This window comes from Fusarium tjaetaba (genome assembly GCF_013396195.1).
Source record: "Fusarium tjaetaba strain NRRL 66243 chromosome Unknown NRRL66243_c0000025, whole genome shotgun sequence".
Taxonomy (NCBI): Eukaryota; Fungi; Ascomycota; class Sordariomycetes; order Hypocreales; family Nectriaceae; genus Fusarium; species Fusarium tjaetaba.
Window position 1 is genome coordinate 1 of NW_023501221.1, and position 15,744 is coordinate 15,744.

The window sequence follows — 15,744 nt, forward strand, 5'->3', positions numbered from 1 at the left end:
TCCACAGCAGTTGAAGCTAGTGATGCCTCACGCGTCATAGCACAGCCAGACTTTGTCTCGTTGGACCAGCTGTTACTGTTGGACGGGCCAGCGACTCGCTGGCACCTTGGGGGACGTGCCGTGCCCAATGGGGTTGGGCAGTGGATCTCGAACCACCCTGAGGCGGGTTCTACAGACAAGGTTATCCTTCTTGAATTGGGCTCCTCGGGCTCTCTGACCCGGACGGCACTAGGATCCCTGCCCTGGCCCGTCCTGTCACCCGCAAGATCAGGGCGATTTGAACAAAACTGGATGGCCAGACACTCTCTTCTTTTTGAGGTGCTCTTTTTCTCTCCTCTTTTTTCCCAAGTAGAGATTGCACAGCATCTAATACAGCGAGGTGTATTCTTGTTTGTTTTGTACCCGTCTTCTTGACCCTTTATCTAGTGTACCCGACCCCTCCAATTCACCGCCGCCCGCCGATCATATCACCCACTTCGAACCGTTACTTTCCCTCGGGGACCCACGAAAGTACACACGAAACAAACTCGCAACAAACCATAATATTCTTTTTTATTTTATTTCATTATCACAGCATAGCAGTCCTACAATATGAGAAAGTCACAGACCAAGACGAAACAAGCCCCGCCAGCGCGTCGGCCTTTCGATCCATTGTCACAATATGAACAACAACGACAGCAAGAGACTGCCATGGCCCTCACGATCCGGGGTAACCCGCCCAGAAACAAGTCCGATTCATGGGATGAGAGTACAAGGAACTCAGGATCCAGCTCTGCCATGACGAGAAACAGATCTATCTCACGACCACCAACACGCCGACCAGACTCTGATGGACTCTCAACAGTGTCTGAAGCCACTACTGCCTCTGACGCCTCGACTGTATCCACCAACACTAACTCATCTACATCATCGTCACCACCTCCACGACGACAGGACTCAGGCAGAGGCTTCATGTTCCAACCTCCTCAACTTCGCTTCCGAAGCACCCAAGACACACGATCACCAGAGCCCTCACCCAGAATGTCATACATGTCGGATGACAACTACGACTCAGCTTCAGAGGTCGGCTGGGCCACCTCATCCAATGTCTCTGTCTCAACGAGAGCTACTACTGTCATGAGCGACAGTGAAGATGACTGTGCCAAGACCCCAACACGGTCTCGCTCCATTGTGCGTAATACAAGCATGAGCACATCTCAACAATCTCGACCTACAGAGAAGAGAGTTGAGTTCGAGACAGATCGTCAGCTTGAGCGTCGGACAGAGCGCGAGGTTGAGAGAACATCTGGTCGACAGGTTGAGCGTCAACAAGAGCGGACCAAGGAAAGATCACGAAGTCGTGGTCGGACCTTTCACATCCACATCGAGCCCAAGGCACAGGAGCCTGCGAGCAACACCAACAATCAGCAGCAACAGCTACAACAGCAGCCGCAGCAACAACAACAGCAGCAACCACAGCAACTGCAATTGCAACAGCCTCAACAGCAACAGCAACAACATCAACAGACTACCGTCAACCCACAGAATGCTATGGTTTCATCGTCGGTCACCCAGACCACTACATCACAGACCTACACGCACCAACCCATGATGGCCCAACAGCCTATCGTCAGCCATCAGCCTGCTGTTGCTCCTCAGCCCATGATTGCCCAGCCTGTTATGCAACAGCCTTTGATGTTCCCCGCCCAGCCTATCAGCCCTCCTGTCATGCAGCCCGTCATGCAGCAACCCTTCCAACAGCCCATGGTCCAGCAACAACCCGTTGTTCAACAGCAACAGCCTCAGCCTGCTCCACCGGTGCAACGCATTCCTGAAGAGCGTCAGCTTCCTGAGCCTACGCGTCCCCCTTCTCGACAGCGAGCTCGCTCACGTGTTGACGTCGAGCGGACTATGAACAATGAGCTCGAGAACCTTCGAGGCGAGCTCAAGTCTCTCAAGGCCAAGCAGAAAGAGACTCTCAAGGATCTTGATGACGCTCGGTACAGACTCTCGCACATGCAGTCCGACAAGGATGAGCTTCGAGAGGAGAGGAACAAGGCTCAGGCTACCAGGGACAGACTCGTCACTGAGTTCGAGGAGCAGGCCCGTCTTCTTGAGAGGACAAGGACACGCCTTGATGAGCAGCGTCGCACCTTGGAGAGGTTCGAGAAGGACCGCGACATGTCAATTGACAAGGTCAAGAAGGATCGTGATCAAGTCCTTGACCGCTTCAAGCGTGAGCGTGACCAAGCCATAGAGGTCGTCGACAAGTTCAAGAGAGAACGCGACCAAGCTGTCGAGCAAGCTCAGCGAGATCTCGACTTGACCATCTCAAAGTCCAAGAAGGATCGCGACCAAGAGTTGCAGAGACTTCAGCGCGAGCGAGATGAAGTCATCCAGCGCATCCAGCGAGAACGCGATTCTGTTGTCGACAGACTCCAGAAGGACCGTGAAGTCGCTGCTGAGAAGGCCAAGAAGGATCTCGATGTCTCCATTGCCAAGTCCAAGAAGGAGCGCGATTCTGCTATCGCGAAGCTCCAGAAGGAACGTGACCATGCTCTTGAGCAGGTCAAGCGGGAGAGAGACCAGGCTATCAACCAAGCTAAGAAGGAGCGTGATCTGATTGTCTCAAAGCTCACCAAGGAGCGAGATGAACTCCTGCAGACTGAGCAGAACTTCAGCAACAGAGTCAAGGAGCTTGAGGACCATCTCGCCAAGCACCGAGAGCTCAAGGCTGCTCTTGAGAGAAACTATGAGGATCTCAAGAAGACCAGCCAAGAGTCTACTCAGTCTTACAGCAAGTTCGAAGCCAAGGCCATCAACCTGGAGAGAGAGCTCGAGGACATCAAGGCTATCCGCAAGGCTCAAGAGACAGCCTACCAAGCTCGCATCGCAACCATGGAGATCTCTCAAGAGTCCATGCAGTTCCGCGTCAGCAACATGGAAGAAGATCTTCTCGAGAAGGCCAAGGAGCTGGGCGAGCTCACCGTGGAGCGTGACCGCTACAAGACAGACAGCGAGAACTCCAAGTCTCAAGTCGAGTCTCTGAACAAGGACAAGTCAGGCCTTGAGGAGGACAAGAGGAACATGCTTAAGCAAATCACTGATCTCACAAGCGACAAGTCAAGACTCCAGGAACAGCTAACGGGACTCGAAACCGACAAGAAGGCACTCGAAGCGCAGGTCACGACACTCCAGGCTACGATCGACGACTTGAGGAAGGAGAAGGACACCTGGACCAAGGACACTGAGAGTAAGGACGCCCGAATTGCTGGTCTTGATACCGAGAACGGAGAGCTTAAATCGCAGATCGAATCAATCACTAAGGAGAAGGAGGCGGTGGCGAAGGAGGTGGAGGAGGTCGAGACGAAGAGGAAGAAGTTGAAGAAGAAGTATGAGCAGCTGCACGGAGAGAATAAGACGATGAAGGAGCAGGTCAGGAGTTTGTTGAATGATCAGGATGATCAGACGTCGCAGGTGTTGAGGTTGGCGGTGGAGGTGAAGAGTCTGAGGTCGGAGAACTCGAGTCTCAGGTCGTTGTCGGATACTGCGAGCGTGGTGTCGAGCTCGATGTCGACGATCTCGAGCTCTGTTAGTACCGTTGACGACACAGCTAGTGTTGTCTCTGATGCTACGGAGAAGCCAGACCCTGCGAGCGTGCCGCAGCCTGCGTCTGTTGAGGATGTACCGGAGACTGAGGATGTGATCATTGTCGAGGAAGAGGTTGAGGAGGCCGCACCTGCGCCTGCACCTGAGGTTGAGCCTGAGGCTGAGACAAAGGCCGAGGAGGCTGAAGCTCCGGCCGACGCTCCTGTTGACGCAGCACCTGAAGTTCCCGTTGAAGCTCCAGCTGAGCCAGAAGCCCCAACGGAGGAGAAGGTTGAGGCCGAGGCACCTGTTGAGGAGAAGGCCGAGGCTGAAGCACCCGCTGAGGCTCCAGTTGAAGAGGCGGCACCCGAGCCCGAGCCCGAGGCTGCCCCAGCACCTGAAGAGCCCGCTCCTCCCACCGTCGAGGAGCTTCAAGGCGAGAACTCAGAGCTCAAGGAGAAGGTCGCTACCACCACAGCCGAACTGGAGGATATCAACGGCAAGCTTGCAGCCACAGCAGAGAACGCTGGTAAACTCCAGCTCAGCGTTGACACATTGACTACCGAGCGCGACGAAGTCACCAAGAAACTCGCCACCGTTGAAGAAGAAGCAGCCGCCCTCAAAGAAAAAGCCGCATCCGTCGACACCCTCACCACCGAACGCGATGACCTCAAAGGCAAGCTCACAGCCGCTGAAGAAAACGCCGCCAAGCTCCAAGAGAAAGTCTCCACCGTCGATGCCCTTACCGCTGAGCGCGATGAACTCACCAAGAAGCTTGAGAGCGCTGAGCGAGAAGCTGTTGTGCTGAAGCAACTCCGCACTGAGAACAACAAGCTCATGAAGCAGCTTGACGAGGCAAAGAAGGCTCAGAAGGCAGCTAATGCGGAGGTCAACTCGCTTCAGACTCAGGTTGCTGCTCTTGTTGCTCAGATTAACAACGGCGGCATGACGAGAAGCAAGAGTGGTGGGGGGAGGAAGCCCATCAAAGATCCGAAAAGGGCGCAGGAGCTGGTCATTGTTCGAGATCCTCGGAATGGTGGTGGACTGTAAGTTTCCCTTTATCGCTGTTTACGATATGTTGGTACTAACATCGACAGGAGCCATATTGTGCGACGACGCAACCTCAACTCCTCAGCGACGAGGTCTTCTTCTCAGTCTGATGGATCAGCTGATGCTTAGATGAATGGATGAGATGGATGTATGAACATGTTTAACCGAGTCACTCATTTGAAACCTTTTCCTTTGTAAACTTTTCCTTGAGTCTGGGATGTTTGAGTAGCGAAGATGGTTTATGTAGAGGTTATACTAAGACGGACGATGCAATATCTGTATGAGGAACGGTGCATTACGATAGGATCATGGGAAGCTATATTTCTTTGTGTACGGATAATGGATAATGGAGCGGATGAATACATATAAATTGGGATGGTTTTGAATGCTCATCGATCGTGAATGTTTTCTTGTGTATAGCTACATATCTAATGCTTTGGGTCACTACCGTGCTGTATAGCCACCATCTACAGGGAGGTTCACCCCAGTAACCCATCGCGCCTCTTGACTAGCAAGGAAGATGGCGGCACCAACAAGATCTTGGGGCGATCCAGTTCCATGAAGAGGATGCAATGACCGGATGAGATCTTGGTCGCGAGTCTTGATGGTGTCGGCAAAAATGGCCGTCTCCGTGACTTCACATCCGTCAGCGTCAATGAGAGTTATGAGATCTTGAGTACCTACAGCCTGGGCAAATTGCATTGCAGTGAATGCCATCTCTCGCGTAATCAAGAGCGATGGTACGCGTCAAGTTCGTCACACCACCTTTCGAAGCAGCATACGCAGCTTCACGATTAGCGTTGTGAAGATTGTAGAGAGGTAGGATTCTTACCATTGGTAACTCCTCCGACGAGACCAAAGATTGACGACATGTTGATGATCCAGCCTCGGTCGCCAGTCTCAGACTTCTCTTGCTTCAGCATCTGAGCAATGACGTGTTTGCTGACGAGAAAGATGGACTTGAGGTTGACAGCAAGGGTCAGATCCCACCAGTCCTCTGGAGTCTCGTGTACCCGACGAGGCTCCTTGCCTGCTTCGACAGAGATACCGGCGTTGTTGACTAGCCTGTACGGAGTGAGCGTCTGACCTCTGCGGGGGTTTCAAGGCCTTTTACTTACACGTCAATGCGACCGTACTGGATAACAGCTCTAGATACCAGTTGCTCCACGGCAGCGGTTTTGGTGACATCCGTCTCAACAAAGATAGCCTGGCCGCCATTTGTTCTGATCAATTCATCTGTGTTGACCTCCTCCTCTCCATTCACACTCGCACGTGCAGCCGGCTGGAGATCAGCGCACACAAGGTGCGCCCCCTCACGGGAGTAAGCCAGTGCAATTGCACGACCCAAGCCTGATGAAGAGCCTGTCACGATGCAGACTTTACCAGCCAAACGAGGTCCAAAATTCGAAGTCGCCATTGTTTCTGTTCTTAATAAAGATATTAGAGTCAATGTGTTATTTGAAGTGAGTTGTCAGTATTTATAGAGCCGTCAAAGTAACGCTCGGAGCTATCGGACTGCAAGCCGCGGGTGAGTGTCCCTCAATCTAACCACAATTCGTCACCTTGCAGCGCTCTCAATTTTGAGTTTGGCATTTGTAGCGATGATGTGGCGTGCCATAAATGGACAACAAGCCGAATGACCAATAGGAATGAGTCTTTCGAGCCGTCTCACGAGTAAATGGCAATCAAGGCAATCATCGCGGAATTACTGCTCGCCGCGGTAGCATCGCAGGCGATGGCATGATTGACTATGTAACTTTGCAATCTCGGCCTACAAATTTGGTCGATCAATTGCTCTATCAACGCAACATTGCGGCTTAGTTAACCTCTCGTCAGAACTAAAAATCATTAGGGATGCATGGTGTATCAGCTATCTTTAGGCCATTCATCTACAAGCTTTGCACGATGAAACCTGGTAGTCCATCCCAAATCCCTCTCAATATCATCCAAAAGCTTTAGAACCGCCTCCTGCTCGCCTTTCTCATAAAACACCTGCCCTGCCACGAACAATGCCTGCACCGAATTCGCCCTCACAGGATCCGAGGGCTCTGCTAAGCTTACACCACAGATCTCTCTTGCGTAATGATGTACCTCTTGTTGAATCTGTCGATAAGACTTTAATCGCGCCGAGACAGTGGAGCGAATGAATGTTGATTCTTGTGGTTGGTTCACGAGGAGTAGAATCATGGCCATATGGTAGTTTTGCATTGTGGCGGCGCAGATAGGAAGCTCGTACCATATTTGAGTGAAGCTGCTGAAACAAGAATCTGACGAAGGGTATGGTGTTCGGGCATATGGTTTGAATGTTGACGGGAGGCTATCGTGCCATTTTTTGAATTCTTTCAACAGCATCTTCCAGCGTTCGAGAAGGCGTTCTTGTGTGACGCCTATAGTTGGACGTTGACCGAGAGGGAGTGCGTAGTCCGAGGGATTTATGGCGTCGCCTGAGGTGAGATGGTTCGAGAGCTTGCCAATGAGCCAAGTCAGTTCATTACTCTTGGTGTCTTCTTCGATATCAGCTACGGTACGGATATCAGCTGAGCATGGAGGACTGAAGGGCATGAGAGTTCCGTCTTCTGTGGTTGCAAGGCCTGCATTCTGCCAAAGACGCACGTCTTTGAGATCAAGACGAGTTTGCGTTTCGCTGATGACTGGGAAGGTCAGTATGATGGATAATTGGATGATGCGGTTGAGACCTACAAGCGCAGAGAAGATCTTGACGGGCTAAACTCCAAAGAATAGGCCCTTGGATAGCTGTGCGCGGTATCACCACCGGTGAAGCAGGATGTGAAGAATCCTCCTCTGGGTTGAACAGAGGTAAAGCACTAAGATGAGCTCTCCAAGCCGTCCCAGGCGCGTCCATCAGTTCGTAGATACAAAGAATCGCAACCGCAGCAAGCATATCCTCTTTATCACTCAAGTTATTCTCATAGGTACAAAGATCAACTGCATTCTTCAGATGGTGAATAGCTTCATCGTAATGCTTTGCAGATTCATAGCGCCAGTCATATCCTTGCCATCTTGCGTCGGCCATTGAATCAAGGCGACTCTTGTTCACGCGATATAGGTGCTTGGCTGCGATAGCACACATGGATGACTTGAGCAAGGGACTCGTTGCTGCTTTGACAGGGACCTTGCCTGAGAAGTAACAGCCAGTGTCAAAGATGTCGAACCTGGCATTGTTAGAGGTCCTTGATCAGTGGAGAGGAAGACTCACCAGATACCTGGTCCTTCTTTGTAATGTTTTAGTAGATGAAGTGTTGCCAGTCTTGAGCGATCTGGATGTTCGCCAGGAGCTGGAGTTTCTGACTCAATGTCTGGAGTATAAGCTTCCACTTCAATGACGAGGGAATCATCTGTCCAAAGGTCTACTTGTGGCCCAGGAGACTCAGAAACCTGCTCCGCTTCCGCAGTGTAAGATGTCTCCCTTGTTTCATCAGGATACTCAATCCTTATGGTATCCTGCTCTGCGTAAGGATCTTCAACATGGATGAAGTGAACTTGGTGAACCTATGTTAACTTCCTGAACTAAGGAACACGATAGGCTAAGTACTTACGTTCATCCGGGACATCAACCCAGACATGGCCATCCTCAAAAGCGTCACTGGTATCAATCGCATCAAAATCTTCAACGACCTCGCTTCGACTCCTCTTTCTAGCATAACTCTGGAAAGGCCGAAAGACCGATCTCTTGGAATAACTGCACTCTCGCGAACTTTTACTACATGCTCCACAAACCGGTTTTGCTTCATCACATTTCAGCTTTCTGCTTCTGCAGGTTTGACTTGTTCGCATCAGTACCTCGTTCCATAATGAGGGGGGTAAACTTACCAACCTGAAAAAGACCGCATTGTCGTTAAGCCGAGATATTGATGAAAAGCGTTTGGGCGATCGAGCCGAGCGGTGTTTTATGAGCAAGGTGCTTTTTCCGATGGGGGTTGCCACTGTTGGATTGAGTCATATGCGGAGACCAAGCCGAAGATGCTGGAGAATGCTGACCGAAGAGGATATCAAGGCGAGGGAGGGATGAGAATGTGGGGTAGTGAGTGACGTCTCGGCAGTTTGGAGGCCCCGGTTGATAAGCGGACCCGATTAGCGGAGCCGACTTGTATATGAAGTTGTTTGGGTTATTTATTGAGCTGAATGGCTTCTATTTTTGCTGGGTTAATCAATACAAAGTGTAAATTTTTTATCTCAGATACCAAAAACGCAGTAGTTCTCTATTCTAGCATCATGTGTTCTCAGTCAGCCCCATTCTCCGTCTCTGGCAAGACCGCCATCGTCACTGGCGCTGGATCAGGTATGTTTAGTCCGTGATCTAACTTCATATGATGCTAACACTTCTAGGAATCAACTATGAGTTTGCCCAGATCTTACTCGGAAAGAACTGCAACGTCGTCATAGCGGACCTTTCCCTGAGACCAGAAGCCGAGGCTCTAGTCTCAAAGTACAAAGACTCCTCTCCTCGAGCAGTCTTTGTCAAAACAGACGTCACATCGTGGAAAGATCTTTCCAACGCATTCAAAACTGCTATCAAAGAGTTTGGTGACTTTGACATCGTTTGTCCTGGCGCAGGTGTCTATGAGCCTCACTTTTCCAACTTCTGGCATCCCCCAGGCTCAGCAGAATCTAAGGATCCCCTTGACGGTGACCACTATAAGCTACTGGATATCAATCTCACGCATCCCATTCGTGCTACGCAACTTGCCATCTCACAATGGCTTCACGGTTCCCCCAAGAAAGTCTCACCCGAGAACCCCAAACGAGTGATCCATATTTCCTCCATCGCAGCTCAATGCCCCGCACTCAGAAGTCCAATGTATGGAGCGAGCAAGTTCGGCATGACGGGCTTTGTGCGATGTCTTGCAGAAGTTGAGAAGATTGGCGTTCGTGTCAATGCCGTTGCGCCTGGTTTAGTGCGCACCCCGCTGTGGACTGAACATCCTGAGAAGTTGAAGTATGTAGATGAGGGGCAGGATGAGTGGGTTACACCCCAAGAGGTTGCCGAGGCCATGCTTCTATGTGTGGAGAGTGACAAGTACCCTGGTGGAACGGTGCTTGAGGTTGGAAAGAACAACACTCGTTGTGTGCAGCTCTTCAATGATCCTGGACCTGATACGAGTGGCCAGTCGAAGGGAGTTTCTATTAGTAACACTGAGGAGGCGGACAAGAGTATTTGGGAGTGGCTTGGCGATAAGTCAATCTGGGGTTCAACCTTGTAAATATCTTTGTTAGTTTTTGTACCATCAAGAGCCAGTCTTTACCTCAGATCATATCTCTCCCTTGGTCGAGTCACAGTTCGCATAATTGCTCCGCAGTACAGCAAGCGTGCTATCACGAGCTGCACTCGTGAAAGTGCCACGCACCAGTCTTGAATGCATACGCGGGTTACTCATTTAGGTAACCGACGATGGTCAAATGACCCTGATGTCTGTGTTGTTCTTGGCTCAACCAGTCAATATGAGGTTCCCCTCTTCTAGCTGCACGCCACTTCAATTCAAAGGAGCGAGGTGCAGCGGCATAAACCCCACGCAAATACGACCCCCGCTTGCTGTCTGCCTGTTTATGTAATTTTATCGTTGCCTAATGTCCCGAATGTCGAGGAATCGTCGAGGTCGGCTTGTTATCCGTGTTTTTGGCTCGTAAAGTGGCTTGATACCCACATTTCGCCTTGACTACCGTTTTGGGCTGTGATGATGTAGCCAACGCAACGACTGCGGCTGTTAAAGCGAAGGATGACAATGAATGTGTTGCAAGACGTAATGATATCGACTGAAGTATGTAATTATGCCTACGAGAGCACAATGAAATTATATATCCGTCCCTCTAATGCCCAGACCTAAATTATTCATGGAACATCGCTATCCTCTCACCGCATTCTCGAAAACAGCTACATTCGTTTTACCTCTCCCCCCGTAAAAGTCAACATGAGTCAAACAGACGTCCTCATAATCGGTGCCGGGATGTCTGGTATTGGCCTCGGTGTTCAATTGATCAGAAAGTTCGGCACCAGAAGCTTCGAGATCATCGAGAAAGACTCTGCAATGGCCGGAACGTGGCGAGTCAATAGCTATCCAGGCTGTGGATGCGATGTATGTGTTAAACAACCCAAAAGGACTTCAGCTGACCTCTCCTACAGGTTCCGTCCCATTTCTATTCATACTCCTTCGCTCTGAATCCTAACTGGTCTCAAGCATATGCCATGCAACCTGAGATTCAATCGTACTTCAACGATGTCGCCAAGAAATACGACATTGGAAGACATGTTAGGTTCAGCTCGGTTGTTGAATCTGCTCGTTGGGACGAGTCAACTGGAATTTGGGAAACCACCATTCGAGATGTCGAGACGTCGGAAGTGATGACTCGCCGTTCGAAGGTCCTGATCTCGGCTGTCGGTGCCCTGTCCATATCTAAAGAATGTGATATTCCTGGTTCTTCAGACTTTGAAGGGCGAATATTTCATACATCCAAATGGGATCATTCCTTCGATTGGAAAGATAAGGAAGTAGTGATCGTTGGTGGGTTTGCCCCGAAATACACCGTTTTCAGTTACTGATTGGAATAGGGAATGGGTGCAGCGCAACTCAAGTCCTCCCTGTCATAAGCTCCGGAGACGGGGCCGTCATGAAAGCAACCCAGTTCGCAAGGCAAGCGCACTGGCTTGCAGAACGCCCCAATCCAACTTACTCGGCCACTTTCAAATGGATCATGAGATGGATCCCTTTCGCTATGCGCTTATATCGTGCATGGTTATACTATCTGAAAGAACGAGACTTTGCAGGCTTCAGAGTTGCCGAAGGCCTTCGCATGAGGAACCAATGGGCCAGAGATACTACTGACTATATCCGGAGGACGGCACCCGCCAAGTATCTGGACTTTCTGGTCCCTAAGACTGAGGTTGGCTGCAAGCGAAGGGTCAATGACACGGACTACCTTGCCTGTTTACATCGGGATAACGTTGAGCTTGTATATGACGATCCGATCCAGAAGATTGAGGCGAAAGGCGTACGAACGTTTTCTGGAAGGTTGGTAACTGCCGATGCCATTGTCCTCGCGCATGGCTTCGAGACTCAGAAACCATTATTTCCCATGAAGATATTCGGAAAGAATGGTGTCGGCATCAACGAGCATGTAAGTATTGTAGCCACTGTCTCTCTTCAATCGTGGTCTGTAAGTCGCTAACAGGGGACAGTGGAATCAAGTGAGCGAAGGTGCGGCGTCTTCCTACTTCGGAACATGCCTTTCGGAATTCCCCAACTTCTTTATCATGATGGGCCCAAACACTCTAAGTGGTCATCTATCAGTCATCTACACTACAGAATGCCAGATCAACTACACAATGAGAGTTCTCAGACCAATTCTTAAAGGAAAAGCAGATATCGTTGAGGTTACTCCCGAAGCTGAGAAGAAGGATATAGACAGAGTTCAAGAGAAGGCTAAGCGCCTTGTTTGGGCGACAGGATGCACATCGTGGTTCATTGATGAAAAGACGAATAGAAACACAATCATGTTCCCCGACTGGCAGTTCAAGTTCTGGCTGCGAAGTATTTTTGTGGCATGGAATGATTTGCAGTATCGAAATGTCAGCACTAACAAGCCCGTCGAGACGTCACGAGTCAATTTGACGCTTCTTACCGTGGCGGTTTTAGTAGGTTTGTTGGGGTCATTTACGTCCGAATCTTGAGGCCATAGGTGCGCAGTGGAAGACCAAAGGTTGAGGAGAAGATGTTTCACAGAGATGCTTCGCCAGCAGAGAAATATTTGAGAGAGTAATTCATTCATTCTTGATGTTCAACTTGCTATATAACCATGCAAAAACCCACGATATGCCATAATGCTAAGCACGTCCAAATTTTGACTTTACACTACCCCAATCATTACATCATCATCTAAAGACGAGGAATCGTCTTGGTAGCGCAGCAAGAAGAGGGAGCCTCCTCCTCCTTCTTACCGAAAGCATCCTTAGATGCAGCGTCGACGCAGAGAGCCGAAGGAGGAACCCAGAGACCAGGGTTCTTCTGGTAGAAATTTGAGGCGCGAAGCATGACGCTGACGGGTTCAGCGGGCATCACGGGGAAGTCCTCAGTACGGGGGAAGTGAGTGAGACCGAACTGGATATAGCAGACGATATCAGTGTTCTCAATGGGCTCATCGCGGGCTACCCAGTCGAGAATGGTGCTGTTGTGAGGGTGGTTCTCGACACCGGTGGACTGGCAGACGTAGTCGCCAGCAGGGAAGATCTCGTAGTCCTTGTAGGGAGTGACCCAGAGACTCTTGCGAGCAAAGGCAGCGCGGTTATACACGACACTGCCGGGCTTGGCGAGGAGACCGGGGCAGTTGTTGTTGAGGATCTTGTAGGCAACGGGCTTCTTGGCGGATGGGTTGATGCTGTTGGGGTTGGTGATGGCCCATGATCGACTTGTCTCGTGGCAGTAGTTCACAGCGGCCTCCTTGGATGTTCGGAGAGGAGTGTTCTTGCAGTAGAAGCCGTTGCCGTAGGGGTTCTCAGGAGATCCAACCTCTGCCTCTGAAGGTAGAGCGTCGTTCTGGACGATAGAGTTGTTGGGTCCGTCGATCTCGGGGTCAACACGGAGGGAGAAGATGTGCTGATGGTTGTGAGCGTTGATGGTGGGCGCGACTTCGGTTCCGTAGGGAGCGGCTGTCTCGCTGGGGTGCATGCAGTAGGTGTTGAGCATGCCGGTCAGCTTGATCTCAAGCTTGTAGGTACCGTCGAGGGTGAAGGTATGGTAGAAGCCGTACTCGTAGTTAGCGGCGGTGATGATTTGAGAGATGATGAGCTTGCGATCACGGGCGGAGATGACGGTGCCGTCACGGTAATCAGTGTGCTTATACAGAAGACCGTTGTCTTCCTCGTGGATGCAGATGGCGTTCTTGATGACAGCGGGATCACCCTCGCCAGTAGCCATGACGGCATCGAGATAGTGGATGGCGCCCTTGCAATCACATCCAAGTTTCAGAGAGTTGGTCATGAGACCGGTACCATACTCACCGACGTCGAAAGCGTGCTTCTTGTGGTGAGGGGGGTCGGGGTTGCCGTAGGGAACGACCATCTCGACGACACTGATACGGTTGAAGAGAGTGCGCTCGCGGTGCTCATGCTGATCCTCCATGCGAACATCAGACAGGACAATACCTTCACGGTAGTTGAATCCGATGTGCATCTTGTAGCCAGCCCAAGAAATCTCATTTCCTCGCATGCGGAAAGAAACGCCCTGGGGCTGGGTGATGTTGATGGGCTTGAGAGTGCCATCAATGTAGTTCTCGCCGATAAACTCGGGCATGTAGTTGTGCGAGGTGAGAGGAACCTTTGTTCGCTCACCGTTGACGTAGCGGATATCAACAGTGAGGACCTCCTCCTTCTCAGTATCGACCACGACGGAGAAGTCCAGCGGGTGCGCATACTGGTTATCGTTGGGCGAAGCGCGATAATACACCAGACCCTGCTGGAGACGGCGCTCGTAGCCCCAGCGCTGATCAACGCCAATGGCCCAAGCATCGATGTAGATCTTGGACATGTCGTCGATGCCAACGTCCTTGCAGGCCTGGATGACACGAGGGTCGGCGCGAGCAACGCGCTCGCAGACGTCGAGATCCTCGAGGGTCAGAGTAGGACCGACTTCAGTGACGTCCTTCCAGAGCTCGACCTTGCCGTCGGCGATGTTGGCGACGACCTCGGAGACTTGGCCATTGCCCTTCTCGATGACGATGGCGAAGGCGCGACGAGAAGGTCGGGGACCAGTTCGGGCGCGGAAAGCAGCATATTCTGCCTTGAGAGGCTCACGGAGAGTGAGACAGTTGAACTTTAGAGACTTGGGCTTGGCATAATCACGGATGATTTTTGCGGCAGCGCGAATCTCATCAATCGATAGCGGATCTGCAATTGTTAGGGATACAATTTGGGGGGTTCAATTGAATGGCAGGGAAACATACCGAGAGGATGTAAATGTTGAGAATTTGACAGGTCGGGAGCGGCGTCGTTGGCTTCTTCCCGAAAGATGGTGTAGCCGGCGATGGATGAGGTGTCTGCAATCATGATGAACGTTGTCTGGGCTGAGCGACTGTGCCATACGGTGGATGATCAAGTAACTGTATAAGTGTCCAAGGTATTTGACCTGGAGGGGAGAAAAGTTGAAGAAGGACTGTAGCTTAATTGGTAGTTTACTATAGAGAGAAAAGGAAAAAAAGAAGATATTGTCAAGAGGATACAGAGCTTCTTATAGAGAAAAGAACAAGAAAGGTAGAAAGTAAAAAGAAAAGCAAGGCGGATTAGCAGAGACACGGCCTGGCATCCACCGTGTGGCGCCCGCTCCGATTGTCAGGTCCTCTCCGCTGCATCACATCTCCACTGAGCGGGAATCCGCTGAGACCCGTGTAAGACATTACCTACAGAAGCAAAGTTGCTGACTACAGTTGCATCTGCAGTGGAAACACAAGCGAGATCTAGATTTGGACAAGACAAGGGTATCTCTACCGAAAACTGCTACAGAATTGCATTCTCTCTGATCCTGATCTCTCTATCATGCCAAGCCATCTCCGGCAGTTCGACGCGCCCAAACTCTTTGATCTCCTCGAAACGGGCATAACAGTGAACGTTTCCTCACAGGTCCACAAATTACTGTATCTGTCTGCTATCTAGCATTAAACGGTTGGGAGATCGCAAACCAAAACACGAGGCTCAATCATCTGACCCCCAGCGATCCAATCCTCTCCCCCTCATCTAGAACTTCTAACCGCTTTCAGCATCTGATTCTCAGCTTTGCACCCATGCTCTACGCTAAACCGCTTACAGGTAACGTTTTGCAGTTTTGCTCAGCGGCCGATAAGAATGTCGTCTCCCCCGAGATAACCGAGCAGAAACAGGTGATCCCCTTCTTTCATCCCCCTTGATTACGTTTTCTCTTGGGGATCTCACCGGCCCGGTCGAAAAAGCAAACGCGTTATTCCCCACGGGGAAGTCATGGCACAAGAACGCTGCAATTCATCACGTAATGGAAATATCGTCGTCCTCTCTCCTCACACGACGCATCGCTGTTCCCCATGGGGTACCATCGCATCGCGTTTCCCCGCAAACCGCCTGGCCAAGCCATTGGAATGATCGCTAAACTT

General features: G+C 50.9%; 6 protein-coding genes across 6 annotated transcripts; 3 read left to right on the plus strand and 3 right to left on the minus strand.

Annotated features, from left to right (window-relative positions):
* Nucleotides 1–591: 591 nt before the first annotated feature.
* Nucleotides 592–4,746, plus strand: FTJAE_1252 (uncharacterized protein; the record flags this gene model as incomplete). The annotated part of the gene is made up of 2 exons (XM_037345574.1): nt 592–4,613; nt 4,665–4,746. The coding sequence occupies 2 exons, from the start codon at nt 592–594 to the stop codon at nt 4,744–4,746; spliced, it is 4,104 nt and encodes a 1,367-aa protein (XP_037211541.1).
* Nucleotides 4,747–5,061: 315 nt separating this feature from the next.
* On the minus strand, nt 5,062–6,034 carry FTJAE_1253 (short-chain alcohol dehydrogenase; the record flags this gene model as incomplete). Its single annotated transcript, XM_037345585.1, has 4 exons — nt 5,062–5,252; nt 5,302–5,403; nt 5,450–5,682; nt 5,736–6,034. The coding sequence occupies 4 exons, from the start codon at nt 6,032–6,034 to the stop codon at nt 5,062–5,064; spliced, it is 825 nt and encodes a 274-aa protein (XP_037211542.1).
* Nucleotides 6,035–6,483: 449 nt separating this feature from the next.
* Nucleotides 6,484–8,468, minus strand: FTJAE_1254 (uncharacterized protein; the record flags this gene model as incomplete). Its single annotated transcript, XM_037345596.1, has 5 exons — nt 6,484–7,268; nt 7,318–7,790; nt 7,835–8,117; nt 8,175–8,221; nt 8,449–8,468. The coding sequence occupies 5 exons, from the start codon at nt 8,466–8,468 to the stop codon at nt 6,484–6,486; spliced, it is 1,608 nt and encodes a 535-aa protein (XP_037211543.1).
* A 382-nt stretch (nt 8,469–8,850) lies between these two features.
* Nucleotides 8,851–9,839, plus strand: FTJAE_1255 (3-hydroxybutyrate dehydrogenase; the record flags this gene model as incomplete). The annotated part of the gene is made up of 2 exons (XM_037345607.1): nt 8,851–8,917; nt 8,965–9,839. 2 exons carry the CDS (start codon nt 8,851–8,853, stop codon nt 9,837–9,839), a joined length of 942 nt encoding a protein of 313 aa, XP_037211544.1.
* A 705-nt stretch (nt 9,840–10,544) lies between these two features.
* Nucleotides 10,545–12,390, plus strand: FTJAE_1256 (monooxygenase; the record flags this gene model as incomplete). The annotated part of the gene is made up of 5 exons (XM_037345618.1): nt 10,545–10,709; nt 10,757–11,135; nt 11,183–11,748; nt 11,810–12,265; nt 12,310–12,390. The coding sequence occupies 5 exons, from the start codon at nt 10,545–10,547 to the stop codon at nt 12,388–12,390; spliced, it is 1,647 nt and encodes a 548-aa protein (XP_037211545.1).
* A 116-nt stretch (nt 12,391–12,506) lies between these two features.
* On the minus strand, nt 12,507–14,671 carry FTJAE_1257 (primary-amine oxidase; the record flags this gene model as incomplete). Its single annotated transcript, XM_037345629.1, has 2 exons — nt 12,507–14,512; nt 14,569–14,671. The coding sequence occupies 2 exons, from the start codon at nt 14,669–14,671 to the stop codon at nt 12,507–12,509; spliced, it is 2,109 nt and encodes a 702-aa protein (XP_037211546.1).
* Between the last annotated feature and the right edge of the window lie 1,073 nt (nt 14,672–15,744).